The sequence below is a fragment of the Melanerpes formicivorus genome, unplaced genomic scaffold (genome assembly GCF_026170545.1).
Source record: "Melanerpes formicivorus ecotype bairdi unplaced genomic scaffold, bMelFor1.0.p_v2 SCAF_10, whole genome shotgun sequence".
NCBI classification, from domain to species: Eukaryota; Metazoa; Chordata; class Aves; order Piciformes; family Picidae; genus Melanerpes; species Melanerpes formicivorus.
Genome location: NW_027142362.1, coordinates 18,601,357 through 18,626,538, shown reverse-complemented (window position 1 = coordinate 18,626,538; position 25,182 = coordinate 18,601,357). Strand labels below are relative to the sequence as shown.

Sequence of the window (25,182 nt, the reverse complement as noted above, 5' to 3'; positions counted from 1 at the left end):
GGTCATCTTGTTGTGGTTTTAATTTCCTACGTCTGTAGTTATCTAATCCTCTCAGTGTGAGCAAGCGTGATTAGTATTTATTTCTATTCTGTGTGCCAGTGCCCTGGGCCAGGTTCTGTGCTAAATCCAAAGTGACTCTCCTACTTAATTGGCATTAACTTGTACTGCAGTATTATAAATAAAAACTTGTACTTTCTGTGTAAAACACCCACAGCTCCCCAAACGGATTCTTCTACACGCATGGTCTGCCCTGATGTTAAGGCTCATGATACGTCCGCTTGTGTTTCTTGCTTGATTTGAAACTTTTTCTAGTGATGCTTTCTGAGTAGTAGTCTGGGAAACACAGATTTGGAAGGAATTTGGCTGGTTGTTAACCATTGAGATGCTACCAGGAGTGTACTTACAACTGTACTACTGGTTAATAAATTGCTACAGAAAGAACAACAGCTGTCTCTCTCTCTCTGGAGAGTCGAGTACCAAACCGAACAATAATTCTTCACTTTGTCAAATGGTTTTTACAATCATTTGGAATGCTTGCTTAGAGAAGCTTATTTTGTTTAATGAATGCTCCATTCAGGAGCAGGGAAACTTCAGGGCTGAGCTGAGCCAGCAGTTGTTCTTTGTGGAGTTTGTTTCCTCTCCTTTCTCTTCCAGACCTCTGGCTGCTCCCCCACTTATCTCTGCTTCCATTTGTCTCCTGGGAGCTTTGGATAATCAAAATTACACTGCAAATATTCTGAGAGTAGGAATGGGGGAGTTCTGGTTGAAAGTTTTGGGTCTTCATCAAGGGCACGCTCACTGTGTGAAGCCCTTTAAAATAGTGGTCGAGTTGAAAGTGTACAGATTTGGAGTTGCCTCACATTCATACCTTTTTTCTGATATGTGCAGACACAAGCATGGAAAGAATCATCCAGAATAATGGTCATAAACCATCTTGAAAGGGTCGAGAGATTGTCATTCACAGTAGGTTATTATATATCTTTATTCAGCTCTGGTTACAAGGTTGTTTTCTTCTCCTGACAAAGTGATGAAGCTTAGCTCATTAAATGATTTGGATTGTCTTTGGTAACATGATTGCAATAATACATGTGCTGTTTTTCTTACTTTCTTCTAACTTTTATCAAGCCTTCTTTATTTCAGGATACACAAATCCAATACCTTTAGTACTTGCTAGCTTCTACCTTTTTCAGGTGATTTGACATTTAGAACCTAGTGTTAACCATATGAAGCAAGTTAGATTTTCCCTATTAGCAGTAGTTGATTCAGTCATTTTATTCTGCAATCCCTTTGTTTTCAGTACTGCATTTTTCATCTTCTGCATAGGAGTATGTTCACATAAAAACATGGGCACACATTGAGCACATGTGGCCAGAGACTTAGGTAACATGAGTCACCTCCTGTTGAAGTAAGGAAGCATCTTAGAACCAAGTGCCCAAGACCAGCATTGTGTTATCTTCACTGGAAAGAGAACAAACATTATTTTTTTGAGTGTGATGGCCAAATGGCACAACACCAAACACAATAGCTTCTTCTTTTCCTTGAGTAATAAATCGTGTTAGATAATTTGTGATGCAAACTGCTGTTATTTCTAGAGCCTCTGATGGCATAGCAGATTTTCTTACCTCAATAGGCTAGACGAAAAGCTGAACAAACTTTGAGAGCATCAAAATACATTGGTAGCTATACTGCAATAGATCAGCTGATGTTTATTTGCTCAGATCATTTTGCTCCCCAGTGGGGTCAGAGTGGTACAGCTCTTATGCGTTGTGCTTTTTGCCTTTTTTGTTAGGAAGAAGCAGGATTGTGAAGATAATGAGTGAAGGCACTGGAGCATTCATGGCTATAATTTCTAAGAGCTGGAGATAAATAAGCAGGCAAAGGTGAAGACTTATCAGGGTGGGGGTATTAGCATTTTGAATACTCTCTGCACAGATGCAGTTATCACTTAATTGACTTTACCTTAGTGAACAGTGGAAAATCACTTTGCAGCCATAAAGGCAAAACTTCTGCACATAGTCCGCATTGGTCCTGTTCTGCTGCACAAGAAACTGAGGCTGTTATACTACTCATGCTACAGCAGGGAAGGAGAAAGCCTGCCTCAGATCTGTAGCTGCACAGGTTTTGGGTGTGATGGACAGGCCTTAGGTGTGATGGTCAGCATCTTCTTCTTTTACACATTCTCATGATTACTTTCATTAGCTTGAATCACAGCTGTTGCCTTGCCTGTCCACTGGTGCAAGGAGAGAAGGTCACCACCAATCTGAGGGAGTGGGGCCTGTGGTCTTCAGAGGCTGAATGCTCCCAGGCTAGTCTTTTCCCCAGAAGGGCAGTAGCTGCTGTAACTGCCATTTTGGCTCATTGCCCAAAAGATCAAGGTGCAGCAGTTGGTCTGTAGGTCTGTGTGCCATGTGCACCCCTCCTGGCTCAGATCCAGGGCCTGTTCAGCTGCCCTTTTTGTGACTTCTGAAGCCAGCAGAGAATTCTGCATTCAGGGCTGCAGCAGTTTGTGCTACAAACAGGTTTGTAACAGACAGCTCCCCAGAGAGGTGAGCATGATGCACCGTGTGCCTGGCTGCCCACTGTACACATGGCTGCTGACAAAGCACCCAGATGCTGGCTGTCCCACTTGGCTGGTCAGCCTGGAGCAGAAGGCTTGATTCATTGATCAGATGGAGAGGGCAGGGAGATAGCCAGCTTTTTCCTGCCCCGTTCACTGTGTTGTCTGTGGAGGCAAAGCAGCAGTGTAAGAACCAGGAGAAGGCCAATTTGTCGATTTCATTTCTAAACTTGTTTTTCACAATTGTGCCAGAAACAGAGACTTTTGTAAAACAGTAGATTGTATGATATTTGCAGTGGCTTCTTCCAGACCTGTAATTTTACCTAATTTTGCAAAGGGCAGTCTAGTGTCTTGCAAACAATACTGTGCCAGTGTGAAGCCAAAGAGTGAGATGAGTGTTTGGTGCCTCAGCACCTTCAGTTTCTTGCCCGGCTGGTTTGCTGAAGACAGCCATTATTATCAGCTGATGTCAGTGACACCCTCAACATATTGAGATCTTTTTCCTACAAAATAGTTACTTGGTTTGCTTGTAGTCATGATTTTAAAATTTGCTATCTAAGTATGTTAGAGTTTTATTGGTATTATTCTTTCAGCAGCACTATTAGTTATTCAAGCCATTGTTTAAAAGCTTCTCTCTCTTTTTTTTTCCCCCCCACTTCTTAAAAAGAGATTTGGCTTGGGGAAAAGAATTAGGAAATCAAACCCTTCCTTTCCCTTTTCAAACCTCTCAGTTTTCCATCCTCAAATAACTACGTGAAAGGGGTTTAACAACTTTAAATTGGATTTTGGAATGTCAGATGACTCTAATAGCCTTTGTACACAAATAACAACAGAAGAGCTGATTATTGTTTCTGGGCTCTGCAATGCACTTATGTAATCATTAATCTTGGCACTTCTTTATCTCCAGCAGATTAGGAGGCTGCTGTCATTTTGAAGACTGCCATTAAGTAGACTTTGTTAGTGTTTAAATATGTGAAGCTTAGATTTAAGCTTCCTTAATGTATGCAGTGGAGGTATTCTGTGGTACAGCACTGCAACAGAGCTGTTGTGTAGTAGGTTTCAGTCACATATCTGCTGCCATGGTCTGACCTCAGACATGGTTTCATGTACAGTGTTTGTTAATCAGTGTCTGAATACACTTTGGAAGCTTTTTAAGCATAAAGCATTCATATATCTGTTTGAAACAGCAAACAAACTTGCTTTATCTACTCCTTTTCAGTAGGTTTAATCACTGAGAGGCAGGAAATTAAATGTGTAGGCAAAAGAAAGGGTTTTAATGAAGGTCATAGCACCTAATCTAATTGTGGCAAAGGAAGAGCTTTTGCTAGACCTTTTCATAAGCTTGTAATTTTCTAAAACACTTTTGTGGGCACCTCCTTTTTTCTTCTTTTTTTTTTTTCTTTCATGATCATGGTCACAAAATGAAGATGGATTTGAAACACTAAGTACAGTATATGCAGATATCCTGAGGATATAAAAAAGCATAGAAACAGAGCCAAATTCAGGGACATGGAGTGAGCATGGTTGGTGGGAGACAACACTGTAATACATGATTTGAAGAACTTGTTGGGGGAAAAAAACTTCTGGCAGGAGTGTTTTTGAAGCTGTTTGATAGAATGGTGATGATTCCGTTTTGTTATAAGCCAGAACCTATAAAATCTCTACCTCTTCTGATACCATCCTGCATGTTCTTCCTCCTGGTGCAGTTTTTGGAAACCAGTCATTGCATTTGCCTCCTAGGCCCTTTTTTAAGAGAATATCTGAGTGAGAAGAACAGCATTTGCCCAGCTGCAGACAGGCAGAACTGACTGCACTCCCGTAGCTTCCCCCCAGTCCTTGGGCAGCCCAATTCATAGAGGTGAAGTACCGTCATGCAACTTCATGCAAATCAATAAAGAACCACTAAGATTAAAAAGAAAAACATTCTCTCACCATGAAACCTGAGTCAACAGTTGAGAGAAAGGAAAGGCTGTCAGTTTGAAATAGAACAGAAATGCCTTTTAAATCCCATGGTAGTTGATGGGTGACTGGTACAAGAGCTGTGGGTGGGTAGCAATTGTCACTGGCAAGAAGTCTGTGTGGCCACATAATGCAGTGTCTGCAGGTCCCTTTCTGTAGACCTCTGTGGCAGTCAGGCCTGGTGAGTGTCCGTGCACCCCATCTGGCTTGTCTTGAGTGGTGTGTTGGGCAGCGAGTAAACAGGATGATTAGGGGCTCCACACACTTGTACACATTAAGGAAGTGTGGCAGCAAAGTTACACTCTGTGTCAAGTGTTTCACTGTCTTCTAGGCAGTTCTAGATGTGATGTAGGCTTCCACATGCACACTAATACTGCTTCCTCTGAGACAGAGGCTAAAAGAAGCATCTGTCTTGGAGAAGAAAGCATGATGATTTGTTCAGCAGAGATTGGACCCTATATTAGAAAGAAGGCTATAAGCTCTTGATACATATGTACTTTGTAGTGTCTCAGTATGGATCAGTAAACAGGTATCAGCTGGAGGTGATTTGGTTTTGACTTCAGTGACATTTACTTTAAGTGCAGGATATGTGGGCATAATTAATGTCTTTTGTGCTCCCCTCTTCAAAACCTGAGGGACTAGCTATAGCTCCATTGGCTGAGGATGCAGCTTCCCTTGGAGTGTCCCTCAGTTTCATGAATCTTCTAATCACCTCTGAAGAGGGCTCATGAAGAGGAGCTGTGATAAAAGAACACATATGCACTGGGAACAGTGTCAGTGCAGAGTATTCTTGGATAAAAATGTGAGCCTGTGTCAGATAGAAAGGTGGATGATACAGACTTCAGAAGATCACGTCCGTGAAGTTTGAGGGAACCTGAGCATGGTTTGTTTCTAATAGCCATATGTCACAGAAGAGTTGCAAAATTTGTGCTCACTGTTGCTGCTATGTGAATCCAAAAAGAAGGTGTTGGAGGGAGTTAATAAATGAGTACAGCTAAAAGGCTTTTTACTGTTTAGAGTTCTGAAGTTGGTTTTGGTTGTTATTGTTCATCTCTTAGATGAATCATCTGAAAATGAAAATCTAAACTAGACATTTAGAGCACACCTTTGTGAGAAACTAATGATTCTACTTGGCATACAGCATCAAAGCCTTCTTAATGACATCAAATTCATGTACCGCCAAGAAGGAAGAGAAAATATCTTAAAAATGCAGATGTAGTCACTTCAGAATGATGGAGTTTCCAGACTGGGTAAGAAAAAAAATAATCAACCTTTTTTCCTGCAACTTCTGTTCTTCTCAAAGTAAATTAAGGTTTTGAGTGGTTTTTGTCAAAGTGGAGCTCTCTTATAAGGAAGTGGCTTCTGCACCAGCCGTCTCTGCCTGGCTGTAATTTAATCATACAAAATGCCATTTCTGCGTACTCAAAGTGATACATCCTGCGCTTTCTGCGGAGGCCAAACCCTTCACAAAATCTGCGCAGCCTGGCAAAACATCAGGGCAGAGCTGAATCATGACAGTTGGTTTAAAGGGACACTTAGCATATTCAGTTGCCTCTGCTTGTTGCCTCTTCTGAGTTCATTCCGTATTCCTTTTGCCAGAATTACTTGCTATCTCTTGAGGGTCATACTACTGAACTGGAAATGGATCTGGCCAAATAGTAAATATAAAGGAAGGTGTTTGCATTGTAATGGGTTGCTAATCAGAGACAACCTTCTAAGAAGCTGTGTGAGGAATTAAGAATGCTTGGTCTGAAAACTGTGTGAGTAGAAGGAATGAGACTACAGCGTTTTCCACAGTTAGCCTGTGCTCAGGTCTCACTGACCTAATATCACTTTAAGGATTCAGGAGCCTGTCGCCTTCTTAATTAATTTACTTGAAATTGTTAATAATTTCCACACCACATTGCAAGTGATTAGCTTTCCCCAGGTGGTTTTGCTTTTTTTATTTTCTAGTAAGGGTAGCTGCCATTTGATTTGTGCTAGTAGACAGCCTAATGAGACTATTGAACTGAGATGTAATTTTGCAAATGGACAGTGCAATTGGAGCTTCTGAACACAATCAAATGACAGAGGTTTCATATCATATAAAAGGGAGTCTAAGACTCTCTGAGTACCCTTTCACCACTGTTCTAACAAGTCACCAAAAGATCTCTCCTTAATGAACACAGTGTAATTCAGCTAGCAACTAAGTTCCTCTCATAATCCTGCATGGAGTAACAACAGACTTTGCAATAGGGACTGAAATGATTGCCTTCAAAAGTGTTGATCATTCAATGTTGTCTGCAACCTATGGAACATAATTCAAGTCAAGGTTATTATGCTGTGATGATGAAATGGTGCTTAAAATTGAAGAATGGCTGGTAACTTCTGTATTTTCCTACCGCAAGCAAATAAGCAGAAGTGTTGAGATGTTCCTCTGAGCCAGTACATTTAATTAAGGGAGAGAAACATGGAGGGCAGTGTTGGATTTAACAAGTTCCAGTCTTCAGAAGGCCAGGTCCAACACTTGAAAGTAGAAAATTTGACATAAAATGGGGGCTCTGTGCATTAATCTGCAGAAGTAATTTGATTTGCACTCTGAAATGCTAAATTATTAAAATATTTATTAAAATCATTATTAGTATATTCTTCAAGAGAGTTGGGGGAAAATGGACTTCAGTACAAATATATTAAAGCTTTTCAGTACAAGTTACTTTTTGATGGGAAGGGGGAGAATGCATTTAGTATTGTCCTGCTAGCTCCAGGAAATACATGTGCTCTGAATTGTTGTTCTCCAGATTTCACTCTTTGGTTTTCCTTTCCATTAATACTAGAAAATGAAAGACCAATATATAGACACTAGGGGGTAGAAATCAATGTAGATTTTGCTTTTTCCAATGTCAGAGATTAGTAAGTTGTAAAGACCTCAGTGTGACTGAGTGTTTAAGGGCATTCTCCCTGCCTCAAGGTGCACATGCATCTTGGCTTGCCAGCTCGCTTTGTTTCTTTTCTTTATTTGACAGACAATGTGCATTGGTTTGTTCTGGCAGCACACTGGTGTGGTGTAGATTGTGTCAGAGTGAACTGTGCTTGTGCCCCTGCTGCAGATCTTTCTCTTCACAAATGCCCAAGTTAGTGGCTATCTTAGGAAGAAATTAGTGATATCAAAACCTAAGTGAATTCTGTAATCATGTTAAAAATATACAACATGCTTACTGAATAAATGCAGTAGCAAATTAGAGCAGAAGTTGCTAGGTCTGGCAGTTACTGTGGTAATACCTCACACCTCTGTCGCTTCTAAACCCCTTATTTTGTGTAACTTTTGTCTTGAGCATTGTACTTGTCCATATTGCCTTGATGTGTAATTAATCCTGTAAGTCTTGCTCATAAAAGTTGAAAGAAAGCAAGCAGGTGAAATGCAGACAATTATCAGTCCTGTAGTATAGTTCTGTGGCAACTTTCATCTAAGAAGTGCTGGAGATTTGTTTGTGTGGAGGTCTGCTCACTTAGTTTCTTGGGTCATGAGACCAAGACCCAAGATTAGTCAGTAAATACCATTCACCTAAGATAGCTGTAGGTAGAAGTAGAGATAGAGAACAATTATCCCAATTACATAGATAGAGACACCAACCAGCATCCCCATTCACACAGAAGTTCAGCACTAGAATGAGGATTATAGGATCTATTTCTTGACATGGAGTTCAGGGCTTTGGTTAAAAGTGTCTTGGATTTCATTAGAGTCACATGACTGCAGTGTCAGTGTGTTTCCTTGTGGGAAACTGCTTTTCTGAATTCCTTTAACTAGAATTACATTTAACCTAGGCTTCAAATTTAATCATACTCCAAACTGTGTTCACCATAGCCAGTGTAACTACTCTTCAGCCAGAGAAGAGGTTAATTTCTTTAACAACAGATAAATATTTATTCATAAGTACCTGAGCCACAAAGAGAGAAGTTGAAATAGTATGGGACAAAACTGGTATTTTATGAAATTGGAAAGTCTCTTCTGACCCCATTGAAATAACCTAACCAGTCTTCAAATGCTTTGGTTTTGAAATTCAGTATTCAGTATTCCTAAGGTTGGAAAAGACCTCAAAGATCATCGAGTCCAACCTGTCACCACAGACCTCATGACTAGAGTAGGGAGGACACTACTGCCCACTGCAGGCTTGAACTCATGACCTTCCCATTAAGGGTCTGATGTGCTACCAACTGAGCCTTCTCCCTTTGTTCTTTCCCTGTTCTTGTTCTTTGCCATTAAGTTTGGTTACTCTGTCTTGTTATTGTGCCTGTGTGTTGTGTCCAGTAAATAAATCTCCACTATAAAAAGACAGAATTTGTATCCAGAATTAGTGCTTCAGTTTTTCTTGGTTTTATCTTATCCCCAGAAGAGTTACCTTCTCATGCCACAGTGAGCATCTGTTGGTGTGTATTTCAGCCATCTTTGTTACTTGTTTGGTTTAAGGTCATGAAAGTAATAACAAAGCCGCAGCTTCCAGGACTCCCTAGACTTTGCAGACTGAGAATATGTTATTTGTATGCCCTTGGAGGTAAAGAGAGATTGATTCTCCAAAGAACTACATTTCTGAGCTTCTGGACAACTGAACACATCCTGATTATTTTGAGCCTGGGCTTGTAGTTCAATGGTTTGATAATACAGTTTGGTCTGTGGTATGGTTTCATAATGTGACCAGAGTCCCAAGCTAGAGTTGTCTCTACAAGAGAACAAGGGAAGACAAATCATTTAGTTTTCAGCTGCCAACTAGATTACTGGTCTTTTTTTCCCTCAAAAGTACAAGGGAAAATACATCTTCAGTTGCCTGGTGATACACATGTTGAGATACAAGTTGCATTGCTGTGTCAAAACCAGAGTGAGAATATTTCTGGATGGATAAAGCCATCAAGACAGTGGAGAGTTATAAGGCTGTTATACAGAAGGAAAATAAAATCACTTAGTGTTTCAGACATGACGGAGAAGGGAAAGAAAAAAACATCAGAGTTCCTCTGAAAACCATACATGGATTTTTAGTATGTTTTTGTGCCTAAACACTTGCATAAGTCCTAGATTGTTTATGCTGCTATTTCCTTGATTTATTTTTTCTTTATAAGAGTTAAGAATATTATGATGGTCTGTTGGGGGTTTTCAGTAATTTTCTACTGGAACATACAGAAACCTTACTATAACTTCATAGGAACAGTTCTACCTATTAGAGAATTCAAACCATCTCCCATATAGCTTTCTTTTATTAGGTATCAGGCATTTTTGTTGAAGCCAGTGCTTTATGTAATAGCAAAGTTTTAGCTCATTAAATTAAAATTTGTGTAAGTAAAACATTGTGTCTTAAAGTAAAACAATAGACATAAATGTCAGTGATCCCGGCATGAAAATATGAGCTCTTACTGCACAGTTCTCTTTGATGTGTCCAAATCAGTAGCAAAGGCTGAAAGAATTTAGATTAATTCTTAAAAGTCAATCTTGCAAGCCCCAGAAGTACTCAAGTTGTTCCATACTATTTATCATGCCTCTCTTTTCATACTCTTTGAAGCCAAATGTTTTTATCATTCTGGAGTGCTGCATTGTATCAATTGACCTACTAGGAGGGATCCAGTTGTGTTTGGGCCCAAACATCTAGTCTTGGCATTGCAGCATTTCTGCCTTGTTTGTTTGAGGTGTTGCTCATACTTTAATTAATACCTTGGTGGCCATGTTCGTTTCTACTCCACCCATCACACCCACGGACTTCAAAGGATTTGTACCAGCATAACCTCAGTATTTATTTTATTTTATTACAAGTGTGATTTCCTAAGGAAACAAGGCTTGGAGAGGTTGTTTGTGTTTGTCTCGTTTTCTACTCGTTATCCCAGTCCTCCTCATTTCCAAAACACATTTCAGCCAAGCTGGAGAGCACTAGCAGTCCCACAGATGTGTTCCTACATGTTTCATGAAAACCAAAAAACATAGACAGAAAGATACCCAAGTAGCACCCTGCTGTGGGACACCGTACAGCCCGAGGTCAGTGCTGGATAGGAGACTCTCTGAAGGAGAGAAAGATGCAAGGAATTTCCCGTGTATGGCAAAGGTCTGTAATGGAATTTCAACCTTACTGGTCCTCAGAAATCCAATTGTGAGATGCAAATCTCTAGGGTACCAGGCTTTGTTAGCTCTTCTTGGGAGGTACTTGTTGCTAGCTTTGTCATTGCAATCTCCACTGGCCTGCTTGTGGCCAGAATGCTGTCCTGCTGGGGATTTTATAGAAACTAAACACACCTTTCACACAAGGATTGGGCAGGTAAATTCCACCAGCTCCTGATCAAAACATTTGCTGTGTGTTCCAGAAAGGCCTCAGAAATCTGCCATCATCCTTTAGAAGTACACAAGGTTTAAATATTTTACTCTAGATGAGTGGGCAGATGGTCACTTTACATAGTGTAGTAACAGAATGGGCAGAGCTGTGCTGCCACTAGCTTTCAGTGCAGTGGAATTACAGTGTCTGGTGAGCTGCAGGTGTTCAGAGACAAGTAATTTGCAGCCAGCTCAAATTACTTAGGGTACATGACAGGGCAAATTATTTAGGTAATGAAGCTGAAAATGTAGGAAGATTAGAATATTATATAGTAAAATCATTCCTTGTTAATTCAGTTTGTGATCAGATATTATGTTGCTTTAAATACCACATTACATGCAGTACCCTTGTTTGAGTCAATGAATATGTATGAATGTGTCAGTGAATATGTATGCCTCCTAATTTAATCAATATAGTTACAAACAACACTAGCAGTGATGTCTGGCACAAACTGCATCCCTGTAGAAGCAGGTTAGCCCAATTTGTATATAGATCATGTTTATTTCAAAGCCCTTCTGAATTAGCTGCAAAATTGTAAGTAGTCTGTGGGGTACAGGCAAGCCACATCCCAGAACAGGAAGTCAAACCTTTCTTGCAGTCACAGAAGGCATAACTTCTTAACCAGTACCCTGAGACCCAGCTGCAGTCTGGGCTGTTGTGCCTAGCCCACACCTAGCCTGGGGGAAGGTCCTCAGTTCAGCTAAAAATTTTGGTTGTGGTGCTTTCCCTGGAAAGCCAGTGGGTTGCAGAAGGATGATTAGTGCCCCAGAGATTTTAAGAAATGGCAGACTAACCAGTATAGGCTGAAGTCTATCTTTATATTGGTACTGACTTAAAAAAAAACAAAAAAAAGGGTCTATGTGGGATTTCCTGATAGTGCTGCTTTCAGAGCTGAAGGACAGGAGCTGTGATGGGGAAGCCCCATAGCTTTCATCTCAATGGTGTCAGCATATATGGGCCATTGGGAACTTATGTACCATGGAAGGGAAAAGGAGCACTTTCTATGCAGGTTTTCCTTTCCAGAAAAATTCTAACTTTTTAAATTCAGAAATAGCAAGAGGCAGTGCAATTCACCTGAATTTCACCTTCTAGAAGTTAGGCTTGTAATTAAAGTGGCATTAAATTCCTTCTCTGGTGAGCGAAGAGGAGACACCCCCACTCTGGGGTTCATCTTGCTTGCCTTGAATAAGATGTCTCATGCCCCTTCTCTATTTTTCCTTCTCACTTTCTCTTTCCCCTTCTTTTCCTCTCTTCTTCCTTCATTCCTCATCATTCTAGAAGCACACAAGACAATTAATTCCAACTTCCAAGTTAGCCCAGGTCAACTAGGTGAATCTCACCTAAAAGGCAGGAATGGGGACCAATCTTTGCTTCCATTGAAGAGGTCTTCCCAGGATACCAAATTTGAGGTGTCATATCCGTTACAGTTTGGAAAAAATGGTATTATCTGTGTGAACGTAGAGTTTAAAAATACCAGTGCGAAAGTAGGAGGAGTGGGAAGATCCTTTCTCTACCCTGAGACAATTAGTTCACTAGAAACAAATTATTTATTCAGACACTAACAGGAAGGAAAAGTCTTGTCTGTGGAAAATAATCATGTTAAAAATTAGGTATCTTAGTGGATGTCAGATGCCCTTTGCCATGGAGATGAGTTTGCCTTACAATGATTACTACCTCTGGTCCTTAATGGTCACCTCTCAAAAGGTGTGTCTGTAGCAACTTGTTTGATGTTTGCAGTGGGTCTCTGTGCTTGAGCTTGCATTTGTTGCTCTTGGTGGTTTGTTTGGGCTTTTATTCCTATTCATTGCTGCTTTTGGCACAGGACATCCTTGGTAGTGTTCTGGTTCTGAAGCACAGTTATTTCAGGGCATAAAAGATTCTTAGGCCTTTAATCAGGGAACACAAACTACATCTGTCACCTGGGTATCTGTAGCGGTTTCTAAGCAACCACAAGAGTTTATTTTTTTCAGCAATTCATATTTAAGAAATAATTTGCTCATGCATGAACGGGAATCAGCCTGAGCACCACCCCAGGAGACAGAAATTGTAAACTGTAATTTAGGCTAATTCTAGTCTAAAGCATGAATTAGAGTATTTTATATAATCTTAGAAAATAAACCATATAAATATATGTAAGCACAGAACAGGTACAATTAATGTGAGCACAGTAGGAAGCTTTAAGTAACTCTGGGAATGCGAGTAACCAAGTTGGAACATATTCTTGACATGTAAAAATATTTCCCACCTGCCTTGTTTGCATAAGAACAAGGTTTTAGCAAGTACATATTTGCATGTCAAAGTTAAAAGTGGGGAAAATATTTTCACCCTTGTAAGAAAAATGCATAATGTTGGCACAGGCAATTTGCATTTAGTAAGTTTAAAGTATCTAAGTCCTTTCATGCTATATGGAAGGTGTACGAACTTGTGACAGGGATTCCATTTCAATGAGTTGATTTTCAAAGGCAACCATGTGGAGCAGTAATTGATCCCAATGTATTTCAATGCATTAATTTGTAATACAATTGGTTATGGCAGTCCCAAGTGATTTATGCTTCTGAGATTCACTCCACTGTCCTGTATCTCAGAGGGAAACAGTAAGTTGACGTTTTAAATACGTAATTGAAAGTACATACCTTGGAGATACAGTGAATTTGAGGAAATCTCAATTCTAAAACTATACTTGATTTGGTGCCACTGCTCATCCACACAGTGGTTGGCAAATGCTGGCACAGCTGGAGCCTGTGAATCTGTCGAGCTGCTAACAGTAAAGCACCCTGGAATATGCATTTAGGACTAATTATGGCACCTTTTAGACTATTAGTAACCTAGCTTTAGGCCATCACTTTGAAGACATGTTACATTCCTTCAGAAACACTCTGCAAATGTCCTGTTGCTTAAGAAACAGGGATTGCATTGGCAGGCTTCATGGGTGATTTAACTAATGTGCTGGAGATTGTAGATAAACAAGATCCAATTATATCATACCTATTCAAAATAAGGCAGTAATTATGTATATGAGTGAAATGTAAAAAATACATTGCCATGTAGCTTTTGAGATAAGCCTTGTCACTGCCCTGTCAAAGGAACTGGAGAAGTCTGCTGATTTGCTGTAGCAGAGCAGAAAAATAATCACATATTGAGGAGACATAACTCAGAATGGGCAGATCTTTTTCAGACTTTACCCACAGGACTGCTCTCTGAATTTGAACTGCAGCTTACACACATTCAGAGTTCCTGTGAATTTGAGTCTGATCAGTTTGTTAATGTGGAGTTATGTTACCCTTTCTGCTCCAAGCTTTGTTCGTAAACATATGATGCTCTAGTAATAATTCATGTAACATTAATAAAATAGCATACACTTTATTTTTCCCTTTTATTAGTTCACTTCCCGCTCCATTGCGTTTAATGTGTTAGCTGAGAGCAAAGTGAAATTAAAGGAGTTTTTGGAGGACTGCAGGGAAGAAATATTTCCTTCCTTAAGTGTTCTAAGTAGACCTTTCAATTTTAGCCTATCATTTTGTTGTGGCAGGGAAGGTGGGGGATTAAAGGTCAAGAAAGCAAAGATCCTTAAGATGGATGCAGAAGCAATTGATGCCTGGCTGTAGAAAAGTATCTTGAAAGCTGCTGTTTGGAAACTGTCAGGAAAACAGCCACATAGTCCAGTAGCTGCTGGGCTTTGCTTTCCTCAGCATTTTTCTGCTGTCAGGTTCCTGGGAGCAAATGGGTATTATTGGGAGCTGCTCCAATCATTGCATTTGATGATGTCTGGAGAATTGTTTGGAAAGGAGTATTTTAGCACAGTCATTACTGTGCTAAAAGTCTTCTGGTATGGTAGTTTGTAGTTTTGCCCTGATCCTGAGGACACAACAGCATTGGAAGATGACTGCTGCTTAATAATAAGCAGTTGATTAGGGATTAAATGGTATGTAAAAGATGTAAAAGGCAATGTTTGTAAGAGTGGACATGGCTTTTTGAAACTGGTGTTAAGAGTACAACTAAGTTACGTTAGTGCTTTACAAGACAGCATTAGAGTAATTTTATGTGTTGTCACAGTCTGGATAGCCATAAACAGAATGAAATACCAGCTATCTGAAACAGGGAGACATCTTGTGAATGGATTTCAGGTCCTCACAGGAGATTAACTGCCACATTAATGTATCACAGTTAGAGACACAGCAAGAGCCATGTTTGTGCTCCTCTTTGGACTAAGCCAGTTCAGGAAACTGATGTAGCCTGATCCTAGCATCTTTGAGGCAGAGAAAGTGCTTTCCTGGGATATTTTTTTTCTTTTTTTTGGGGGGTGGTGCATACAATCTGAATTGGTGTGAGCCCATACAAGCATATGTAGGATGCGGGCTACTGGTCTTTGGAACTGCAAAGCACCACCTCAGCGTGGTCCTATCCAGAAAGACCTGATGGCAAAGTAACAGCAGCCATATACTCCAGAAGCTGTTGGAACAGGTATTCCTGAGTGTGCAGCAGTCCCTTCTTAAATCCGTGTATTCAGGTGGGAAGGTGCTGTGATTTTAGAGATAGATGCAGAGAGTTTTGTCACACATGAAACTGAATTCAGCAGGTATGTTTTATACATACAAGGTTGAATTGAAAAAATTTGGAGCCTTCACATCATGTACCCCTGTGGCATCTTGCAGACTGTGCCAACTCCTTTGGTTTTGGTAGGTTGACTAGAACACCGCCATGTCTTCCGTCCCGGTTTGTTCTGTGGTAGCTAACACACAAATATGGTACTGGTAATCCGCTTTCAATTAAGATATGTGATGTTTTGATTTCTCCTGTAAAATGCAGCTGCTGTTTACCTTGTTACTTCTCTAGGTTTGGCCAGTCATGTGAGATGGATGGCATGATGGTGGCCTTCCGAGTAAAGGTGCTGCATTTTCAGTGAGGGCAGACTTCAAAATTGCCTTTTACCATCTCACATGAGTAAGACTGGAAGAAACCTTTCTAGTGTCGTCTTAGCTCTTTGGCCAAAATGTGAACTCTCCTGTTCTTTTTGTCTTTGAAATGCTGATTCTAGCCTTCTTGTGGGTTCTTAAGCACCTTCTCAAATGACCCATTTTAATAACCCAAAAGCTATTATATAACGAGCAGCCATAATTTAGTCCAAAGCTCTAGAGGACCCTTGCAGTTCAGCAATGAATAGTTAATGCAGTATAATGTTTAGCAGGTTATTAGTTTTCACTGTACAAATGCTGATCAGGGAACGCTTTTATAAGGTGTTTAAAAGAAAATGTAATTAACTGGTTGCGTGCTTCTGTTGCAGCTCAAATTGAAATTATTCCATGCAAGATCTGTGGAGACAAATCATCAGGAATCCATTATGGTGTCATTACATGTGAAGGCTGCAAGGTAAGCTTCTAAAATATTAAGTCTTAAAACAGCATTTAGCCTTTTGATAGTGATTATTTTCCTTCTTTAAAGCATAAGCATTGTGCTGAAGTAGGATTGGTGGATTCTGAAGTAATGGTTTGACTGGGGATTTAAATAGGGCATTTTTGTGCCATGTGCCCCGCCCCAGATTTTGGGACACGCCTCACGTCATGCAGCTGTGCTTTGTGTGCCGTAAACTGTCTCTCTGTAACTAAGCAGAAGAGGTGCAGAAAGATGATCCACTTCTAGCATACTGCAAAGAATCTGTTCTTTGGATTCACTTGAGAGAGAGAGAATTTGTGCCTTTCCTGATTCTCCCTCTTCATTTTTGCCTTGTAAATTGCTGAGAAGCTGTGTTGAAATACCTGAGGCCTCTCCAGCTTTGGGGTTTTCTTTTGTAACCTGCTACAGTTATAGATCTGTTCCATTTGTATAGAAGGAGATGCACAAATTTCCCATGCCTACTGTTGTTCAGCATGCTCAGCTCTTCCTGGTAGCTGTGCCTGTTCCTTGCAATGAAACCATTGCTGTGTAAGGTTTAGGCTTTGTATTTTTTCCTGGATTTTTACAGTCAGTAACTAGAGAATTTATACATACAGTAACTAGAGAACAAGGATTGCACTGAAAGCATTTGCATTTTTAGTTTGCCTATCACAACCAAGAACTAAATCAGACAACACTAACATTGAGCCAGAATGCTATGGAGCTAATCATTCCTTTTTATCACTGGTATGGAATTAGTGCTAGTTTGGGCTGACAGTGCACACAGCTGTGCTCTAGTTTGTTGCTTTCTTCATGTATGTACATGTTGCAAGCCCCTGCTGATAGGTTTTCTACTGTTAATCTACACTTCAGGTGCAAAGAATTTGTATTTATGAGTTTTTTTTGTCATCCCTCCTGACATGCTTGATGCTACCATCCATCTTCCAAAAGGAACTTCCTCACTTTCACGTTATAGAGATTACTGTTGTGTTTTATAGGAAGGATGTTGACTTGCTGGAACATGTCCAGAGAAGGGCAACGAAGTTGGTGAGGGGTTTGGAACACAAGCCCTATGAGGAGAGGCTGAGGGAGCTAGGGTTGCTTAGCCTGGAGGAGACTCAGGGGTGACCTTATTGCTGTCTGCAACTACCTGAAGGGAGGTTGTAGACAGGCGGATGTTGGTCTCTTCTCCCAGGCAGCCAGCACCAGAACAAGAGGACACAGTCTCAGGCTGTGCCAGGGGAGGTTTAGGCTGGATGTTACGAAGAAGTTCTATATAGAGAGAGTGATTGCCCATTGGAATGGGCTGCCCCAGGAGGTGGTGGAGTCACCATCATGGGAGGTGTTCAGGAGGAGACTTGATGGGGTGCTTGGTGCCATGGTTTAGTTGTTTAGGTGGGTTGGATTGGTTGATGGGTTGGATGTGATGATCTTGAAAGTCTCTTCCAACCTGGTCTGGTCTATTCTATTCTATTCTATTCTGTTTTTACAAGGCAGATTTTCCCATATTCATTAATACATTTCTCTCAGTCTTTTGGAAGTACTGAAGTATTGATAAAAAGATGGAAGGGGGAGAAACTCCCTAACTGTTAGAATAGTATGGAACAGCACCTTCTGCTCTTCGTAACTGCTCTTGCTGTGGAAAATGTAAGAAAGGCACTACAATGTGGCTGAGCAGCAGTTAGCAAATTTCAGCTCTGTGAAGTGACAGACATTTGCAGAGAGATGTCTCCTGTAGGACTGTACTCTCAAAGAGTATCAAGGTCCAACACTTCTTTAACCTGAAACTGCCTCATGATCGCTGCTGAACACCGTTGCCCACAGGCTAAGAGTTCATATAGCACTAATGCTTATCTGCAGGAAAGAGGCCTTTCTCAACATGGCTTGTTGCAGAATGGGAACAGGCTGCCAAAGGACAGGAAAAGTGCCAGCCCTGTTACTTTTGCTTCATCTTCATATAGTTCTTTGGCTTTACCTTCTCCTAAATCTTGTACTTATGAAAAGCCCCCACCAGAAGCAGCAGAATGGCTGCACACAGAAGGAAGCAACACAACAGTCACATTAGGTAGTACTTAGCAGGTAAGTACTTAGCACGGACATGTCCATCAAGCATTTCTCCAGCAGTGACTATATTTTCCTGGGAGTAAGTACAAATGTGAGTTAGTAGGAGAAAAGTCCATTGTGTACCTGCAAGCAGTCATAACAGGTGGTAGCATGATCATGCAAAATGCACACTCAGTTTTGGAATTCTGTACACATCCAGTTCTCTGGGAACTCTGTGCCCTCCTCAGTCTGCTTCTGAGAATCCCACCAGAACTGTCAGCTGGTGGGACAGTGCAGAAGGCAAGGCAAGTAGCTAATTATGCTCAGCACACTGAAACCCATCCAAGCCTCAAAAGCAGAGTGTGAGTGAATGAAACAGACAGACAGTGGCCCAATGAACAAAGTGAGGCATCTCCTTCTTTTGGAGTAGCAGAAAAAAGTTTTCCACCCATACAATTTCAGGCAGAATTTTAAAGCCAACAAACGTCAACTTAGAAGTTCACTCTCCTCTTATGCCAGGGGCAAGATGACCTGGCCTGCACATAGTGACAGATAGGGGAGTGCTAGTGGGCACAAGTCACAGGAAGAGTTTAAATTATGAAGGCCTAGACAACAGTTAGAATGCCCTGCCACAGCCAATGAATTCTGTTTGTGCTGTGCTCTTCCACAGTAATACCAACAAAGTCTCACCCAACAGAACTATTTTGGCTGGTGAAAAAGTTGGCATAGCTTGGCTTCTGCAAAATGAGCCAGGTGTGTGCTGGTATGGGCTTTTTTTTCTCCCAGCTTCTCTGTGGCTATGATCTTTGCAGGTTTGAGCATGCTTACATTTCTCCTTCATGTTATGCTAAACCTTGTGTTGTAAAAAGTACTTTGTGAGAAGAACCATCTCCCACTTGTGTGCTCTGACTCCTGAAGCTGATGTCCTGCACCACAGACAGTCCCAGAGAAGTCAGTGAGGTGCAATAAACCCATCCATGTGCATCAGATTGCAGGATCAGGGCCTTAGTCATCAGAAGGGAACAGATGTGCTACTGCCCTCTCAAGCCAGACCTGTCAAGAATGATCTACTGGCAGCAATAGCAGCAGCAGAGTGGGATGGTTTCAGCTCTTATGTTTGTCACTCCAGTTTGGTGTGAATGTTAATAGTAACATTAACTTAAGTGTTACTGTGTAAATACTAAGAATGTCCAGAAATATAATTTACCCAGAACATAAAGACCTACTCTGCAATCCTAATCTGTTATCATATATAAAATCACAGACAAGTTCTTGCCAAACCTAAGTTCACTAACCCTGTTGCTCTCTACAGGTTTATGATCTTTACATTTCACATAATTTAAAGTTTTCTGACCAGTTTTTATTGTTATATTGCATTTCACATAAGTAGAATTGAAGATCTGTAATGAAGCCAATGGGTCTTTCTTGAAGTTTTCATTTCCTACCTTGCTATGATGTCACTGGCTGTGTTTGCACTAGCACCACTGATTGCTTAGCTAACACCATCAACCTGCTTAGCTGAATTTGATTCTGGATTCAGAAAATAAAATTTAACACCCCTTGCTCTTTTTCCCCCTTAGCAAAGTAAGTACCATTTTAGCCATACTTTAACTACGAGGGCTTCTGTGGCTTATTGTAGCCTCATTTTAAGAGAGTTTGACCATTGCTGATACTCAGTACACACCATATAAGACTTACTCAGAAGTATGGATGAAGAACAGCACAAAGACTGTACCATAACTCAGAAACAAAATTTCATTCTCTTGTCTAAGACTGGAAATGTTTTTGTTGTATTAGCACTGCTGAAAAAAACTAGCATGGAGCACTTCCTGAACAGTTACTTGTGGGAACCCATTAACACCCTTTTGCTCTGCATTAGGGACCATGCTGAGAAAGGAGACTGGTTGCTACACATCTGTATTCTTTGCTCATAGCTGGAAGTTGAGTACAGTTCAGCATTGTCAGAAAATCCTGGAATATGTCAGAAGGACGTGGCAAAGCATTTAGTTTGAAGTCATGTTTTTGTTAATGAACTATGTCCTTTAATTTACAGATGCAGTTGCTTGCTTTTGCTGTCAATAGTGTCAGTTCATGCTGAACTGACCCAGGATAGTGTGGTTTCTCTCTTTTCTTGACCATATGCAGTTGGTCTGTAAAACCATCCATGCAGGGCATTTCTGGGCATTTCTCATCTTTTCAAAGGTTTGTGGGTGCTGGCTTTGTCTCTTGTGTCTTTTAAGACTAAGAAGGTCTTGTTCTTTGTAACTACAAGGAATGTCTGTGTTTGTTGCTTCAGAATCCAATACCTGGTGTGTTGTCACTTCCCATCTTGCATTACTTTTGTTTATGTGTTCCATTCATTCACTTGGTTTACTAACCAGTTCTTCATTATTGAACCTGGTGGGTCTTATTGCTGTTGCAAACTTTCATCTCAAATTTATGCTTTGGAAGCTTTTTTTTTTTTCCATTTTTTGCCTAGTCAGTTTCAGTCAAAGGATGTTAGAAATGAGCCATGTTACATAAAAGGCTAGTCAGAAGCTTAATATAGCCTGATAAAAATGGTTTCCCCCTGCCTTTATTACATAGGTAAAACTGACTATTCTTTTTTTTCAGTTTTCAGTGGCACTATAGCTTTGTTATCCAGTACTTCATTAACAAAGTTTATTAAACAATATTGTCACAGCAGCCTTGCAACTAAAATATGCTTATTGTCATAAAGGGATTAAAAATCCCGTTTGAATGTTTACCTCTCTTTCACATTGCAGTGCATTTGTCTGATGTGTCTTTGAAGAAAATTTGCAATAGTTTGCTTTAGAAAACAATAAAAGAATGACACCCCCACCAACTAATTGTTAATTGCTGAGAATATTGCAAAACTTAATGATACGTGGAAGTCTTTAAGTATTAGCCATAAATCATGGGATTATGAATAAGCCTTTGTTGTCACAGGATTGCATACAGTCATTCCAAAATGTCTGCCATTAGGATGCAGCAAGGCAGCTGTCAGCTGTTTTCTTGTAATTAAACAGCCAATGAGCAGCTAATTAAGACATATGTGTATACAGAAGTGGAAGTGGGTATGTTAATGAACTGTAGGAATCAATTCATTAAATGAAAATTTGTCAAAAGACCAAACATGAGATCAGCATTTTCAGCCTGTGCTGTGATGGAAAAGGAGTCTGTGATGTGCCGTGGGGAGCATCAGGGGGACACAATTGGCTTTTCCCCTGCTAAGGAGCAAGCTTAGACACAAATGTCTGCAACACTGAGCCACTGCACAGTGAAGTTATTGACACTATTAATAGACTTTGCAAAACCTGCTATTTACATTTCAAAGTTCTTATTTAACAAGTTGTTTTTCAAACTGACTTTGCAGATGAAAAGTCCTTGCACCCTTTTTTCCCAAACTTGATTTCTTGACAGCATAAGAAAACCCATATATTGTGCTGTGTGCATCAATAGGAGTCTGAAATGCAGAGATGAAGCCATGGCTTGCAACCTGCTCTGCCGATCTTCTGGTGCTGTGTTAATACATCTCCATAAAAAGGGTGGTGTGCAAAGCTCAGTGACGCCTCATCAAAATCAGCTGGATCTTTCTGCTGACAGGAGAAGGAGGCAGGGCTCCATGCACTCACTACTAGAGGCCTTGGTTCATACCATGCCCTCAGTCAGAGTGGTGTCACACGGTGACGTTTTTAGTGCAGCAGTAGTTTCATTGGTGTTGGATCTATAGGGGTCCACTCTGCCTGCGGCCCATTAAGTAATCATCCGAATATGAAATAATGTTAATGGTTGTGAACATACGTGCAATTAAAAACATGTGGCCTGGGCTGGTTTGCATAATGCTTCAGTGTATACACATGTACCACACATGCATCCACCTCCTCCTTCCTGGTGGAAAATTTACAGCTAGCTCTGTGCCTCTGCCAAAAGTAAGGAAATAGAACAACAGAACAGAGCATCTCTCATTCTCTCCTAATAAAGGGGGTTGGAGGGTGGGTGGGTATGTGTGTGTGCAAACGACCTAGGAAGAAACTATTACAGAAGGATCCTGCAACAGGGGCTTCCCCACAGGTTTTACAGTGATATGAGAGTCCAAGGAACACCAGAACGTTTTAAAAATTGACATATATCAGACAACAATATAAAAGAACTCTGAGAGTAAAACAAAAAAAGGAGTAGTTTAACTTAATTGTCGGTTTAATCCCCAATCTCAGATATGTGTGTTTTGGAGCTCTCTGGACAAGTTTACATTCATTTCTAAATATTTGAAGTTTGTGGCAAGGGTGGCTGGGTTTTTTAAGCTACTTCTGATGTTTTAGACATGCCTACATGACAGTATAGGGTTTGTTGTTAAAAGCTCTCTACTACATCTCTGGTTTATAAAGTGCAAGTGCTTTTAAAGGCCCTAGTTTCAGGAAGTTCTGCTCGATTGAAAATTTAGCCTCAAGCTGTAACTTAGCTGATACATTGTACACTCAAATGTATTGAGCAGCTGTATCTCTAGGGAGAATCTGGAAAAGCAAAAAGCTAAGTATTTTCTCCATTATAATACTAAAAATAATCCTTAGCTTGACAAGACCATTCTTACTAAAGAGAAATATGCCATGCTAGCAATACAGACTCTGTGTATGTCTCAGGAAAACATAGATCTTTGATGTTCCTGGGCCAGGTTCACTTTACATATTAATTAAGCTGACTTTCAGAAGCTCAGTGGTGGCAGAAGATTCCATATAGTTTATATTGTGACCGTGTCCTTTAGTGCAACAGTGCATCTGTTAAAGTGTTTGGAGAACTGAAATTTTAAGGGACAGGTAATGCAGAGATGCAGAACCTTGATCATTAGGTTTCTATTCAGGTCAATGATTAATTCTTTGTTTCTAAAGACTTGCGTGACACTCAGATGTGTGCTTGCACTGCAGTGACAAGCTCTATTAAGGGTCCTAGCAGCACTGGAAATTCAGTTATCTACTTAATTAAGAATTGGCTCCTCCAGCAGTTTCAGTCATGATGTTTCCAAATTTCTGTGCTGTTCTTTAGGGTGAAATGCACTCAGTCAGAGCTCAGTATGTGCAGTATTGTCCATCTCAGTGACAATCTCACTGTTGACAAACATTAAAAAAGCAGTTGAAAGTTCAGTTATACAGAGTCAAAGACCAAAATAAATGGGTAAGGAACAATGTCCATGAAAACAGAATTCAAGACAGGCACCTTCAAATCTCCTCATTTTCCTACACTCCAGGTTTCTTCACTAAAGCTTTTATTAAAGTGGCATAACCGTCAAAGAGTGGTGCTCACTTCATAAGATCCATGGAATGGTTTGTGTTGGAAGAGACCTTAAAGATCATGTAGTTCCAACCCTTCTGCCTTGAACACCTCCAGGGAGGGATCATCCACAACCTTCCTGTGCAACCTGTTCCAGTGTCGCACCACCCTCACTGTAAAGAATTTCTTCCTAATCCTCAGTCTAAATCTGCCCTCCTCGAGTTAAATACATTCCCTCTCATCCTTTCACTACAAGCCCTTGTAAAAAGTCCCTCCCCAGCAAGGGGTTTTATGTCAGTGTTATGTCATGTTTCTGTCTGCATGAAGTTTTCTAGAAAGTCTCTTACTTGTCTTGTAGTATTCTTTCCTGTTGTTTATTTCACCAGGCATCTGGACAGAGTGTGCATGTGCTGAGAATGTGGCCTTCAAATAAATAAACAAAACATTGGTAAAATCCAGCTTTAATTAAAAGGTGCCCAGCCTTTCTGAGGAAGTATTTTCTTTGCAGCACTGTTAATTAATCCAGTATATGGCAACATAAAACTAAAATGCTATGCTCGCTGATCTCAAATGCCTCTTTAGAATGACTACAGCTTCACGGAATCCTTGTGAAGTAGGTATTACATGCACACCAGCTTGTGTTTGGACAGTCTGTGGCAAAAAGATGAAATGAACTTCAAAGCAAACAGCTGGCATAGTGCTTAGTAACATGTACCATTCTGATGGAAAGAATGAAGCTGCAGCAACTGCGTAACCTTCCATGCTACCCTCTGGAGATGGTCTAACCATTGCACTTGACTCAGGAGAGTGATAATATGTAAAATCTATTTCAGCTTCCCCTCACCTTAAAAAGCTAAATCCTGCACCAAGCTGAACAAAATTTTGAATGTCAGCATCAAGGTAATTAAGAAAAAACATGTGCAAAAATTGTTCTTTGTGGAAGGAACTGCTCAGCATCACACTCTGTATTTTTAATCACATAACACACACTGGTGAGGATGGACATCAGAGCTTGCCATTGTCATCTCCAAAGAGCAGAACAGGAAGATCTGTGCTGACCCTGGAAAGATAGGAAATAAGGAAATCTGGGTCTGCACTTCATTTTTATTTCTTTTGGAAAGAACTGGTGTGCCATAGGTAATACGGGATCTGTAAAGTCAGTGAAAAAAGAAAGTAATTTCTGTACTTGTCATAACTCTTTTTAATGAATTGTTTCCTACTAGGTACTGGTTTCTGTTTATTTGTAGGAGAGAAAAAAACCCAAACCTCTTAGCTTCCTTTAGTTGACTGTAGTACATTTGAACTATTAGGTATTGAATGTTTTGGAGTCTTTATGTGCTCCATCCATTAACGGCTTCTCGACTTCTATTTTGCAATTCTTTTTTGCAGGGCTTTTTCAGAAGGAGTCAGCAAAGCAATGCTACATACTCCTGTCCTCGGCAGAAGAACTGCTTGATTGACCGAACTAGTAGAAACCGCTGCCAGCACTGTCGATTACAGAAATGCCTTGCTGTGGGGATGTCTCGAGATGGTGAGCTCTGCTAGTGTGTGAATGACATGCAGAAAGCAAAATTGTGTTTAGTATGTGGTGTGTTCAACTAAAAGAACCTGAAATCTAGGAGTTAATCATGCATCAAGCTGATAGTTGAAAGCTCACCAAGGGGT

The 25,182-nt window shown here is 40.4% G+C and overlaps 1 protein-coding gene and 1 long non-coding RNA gene across 4 annotated transcripts in view; one reads left to right on the top strand and one right to left on the bottom strand.

The window, feature by feature from the left end:
* The window catches only part of RORA (RAR related orphan receptor A), a 368,219-nt gene that overhangs the window by 326,955 nt on the left and 16,082 nt on the right, over window positions 1–25,182 (top strand). For all 3 annotated transcript variants that reach the window (XM_068144028.1, XM_068144026.1, XM_068144027.1), the window contains 2 exons: window positions 16,121–16,206; window positions 24,907–25,048. In XM_068144028.1, coding sequence (XP_068000129.1) covers window positions 16,121–16,206; window positions 24,907–25,048 — 228 coding nt within the window. The remainder of the gene's footprint in view (window positions 1–16,120; window positions 16,207–24,906; window positions 25,049–25,182) is intronic.
* Window positions 2,566–25,182, bottom strand: part of LOC137443882 (uncharacterized) — a 47,737-nt gene continuing 25,120 nt past the window's right edge. Inside the window, exon 4 of the long non-coding RNA XR_010988014.1 lies at window positions 2,566–2,722. This is a non-coding gene — a long non-coding RNA (uncharacterized lncRNA). The remainder of the gene's footprint in view (window positions 2,723–25,182) is intronic.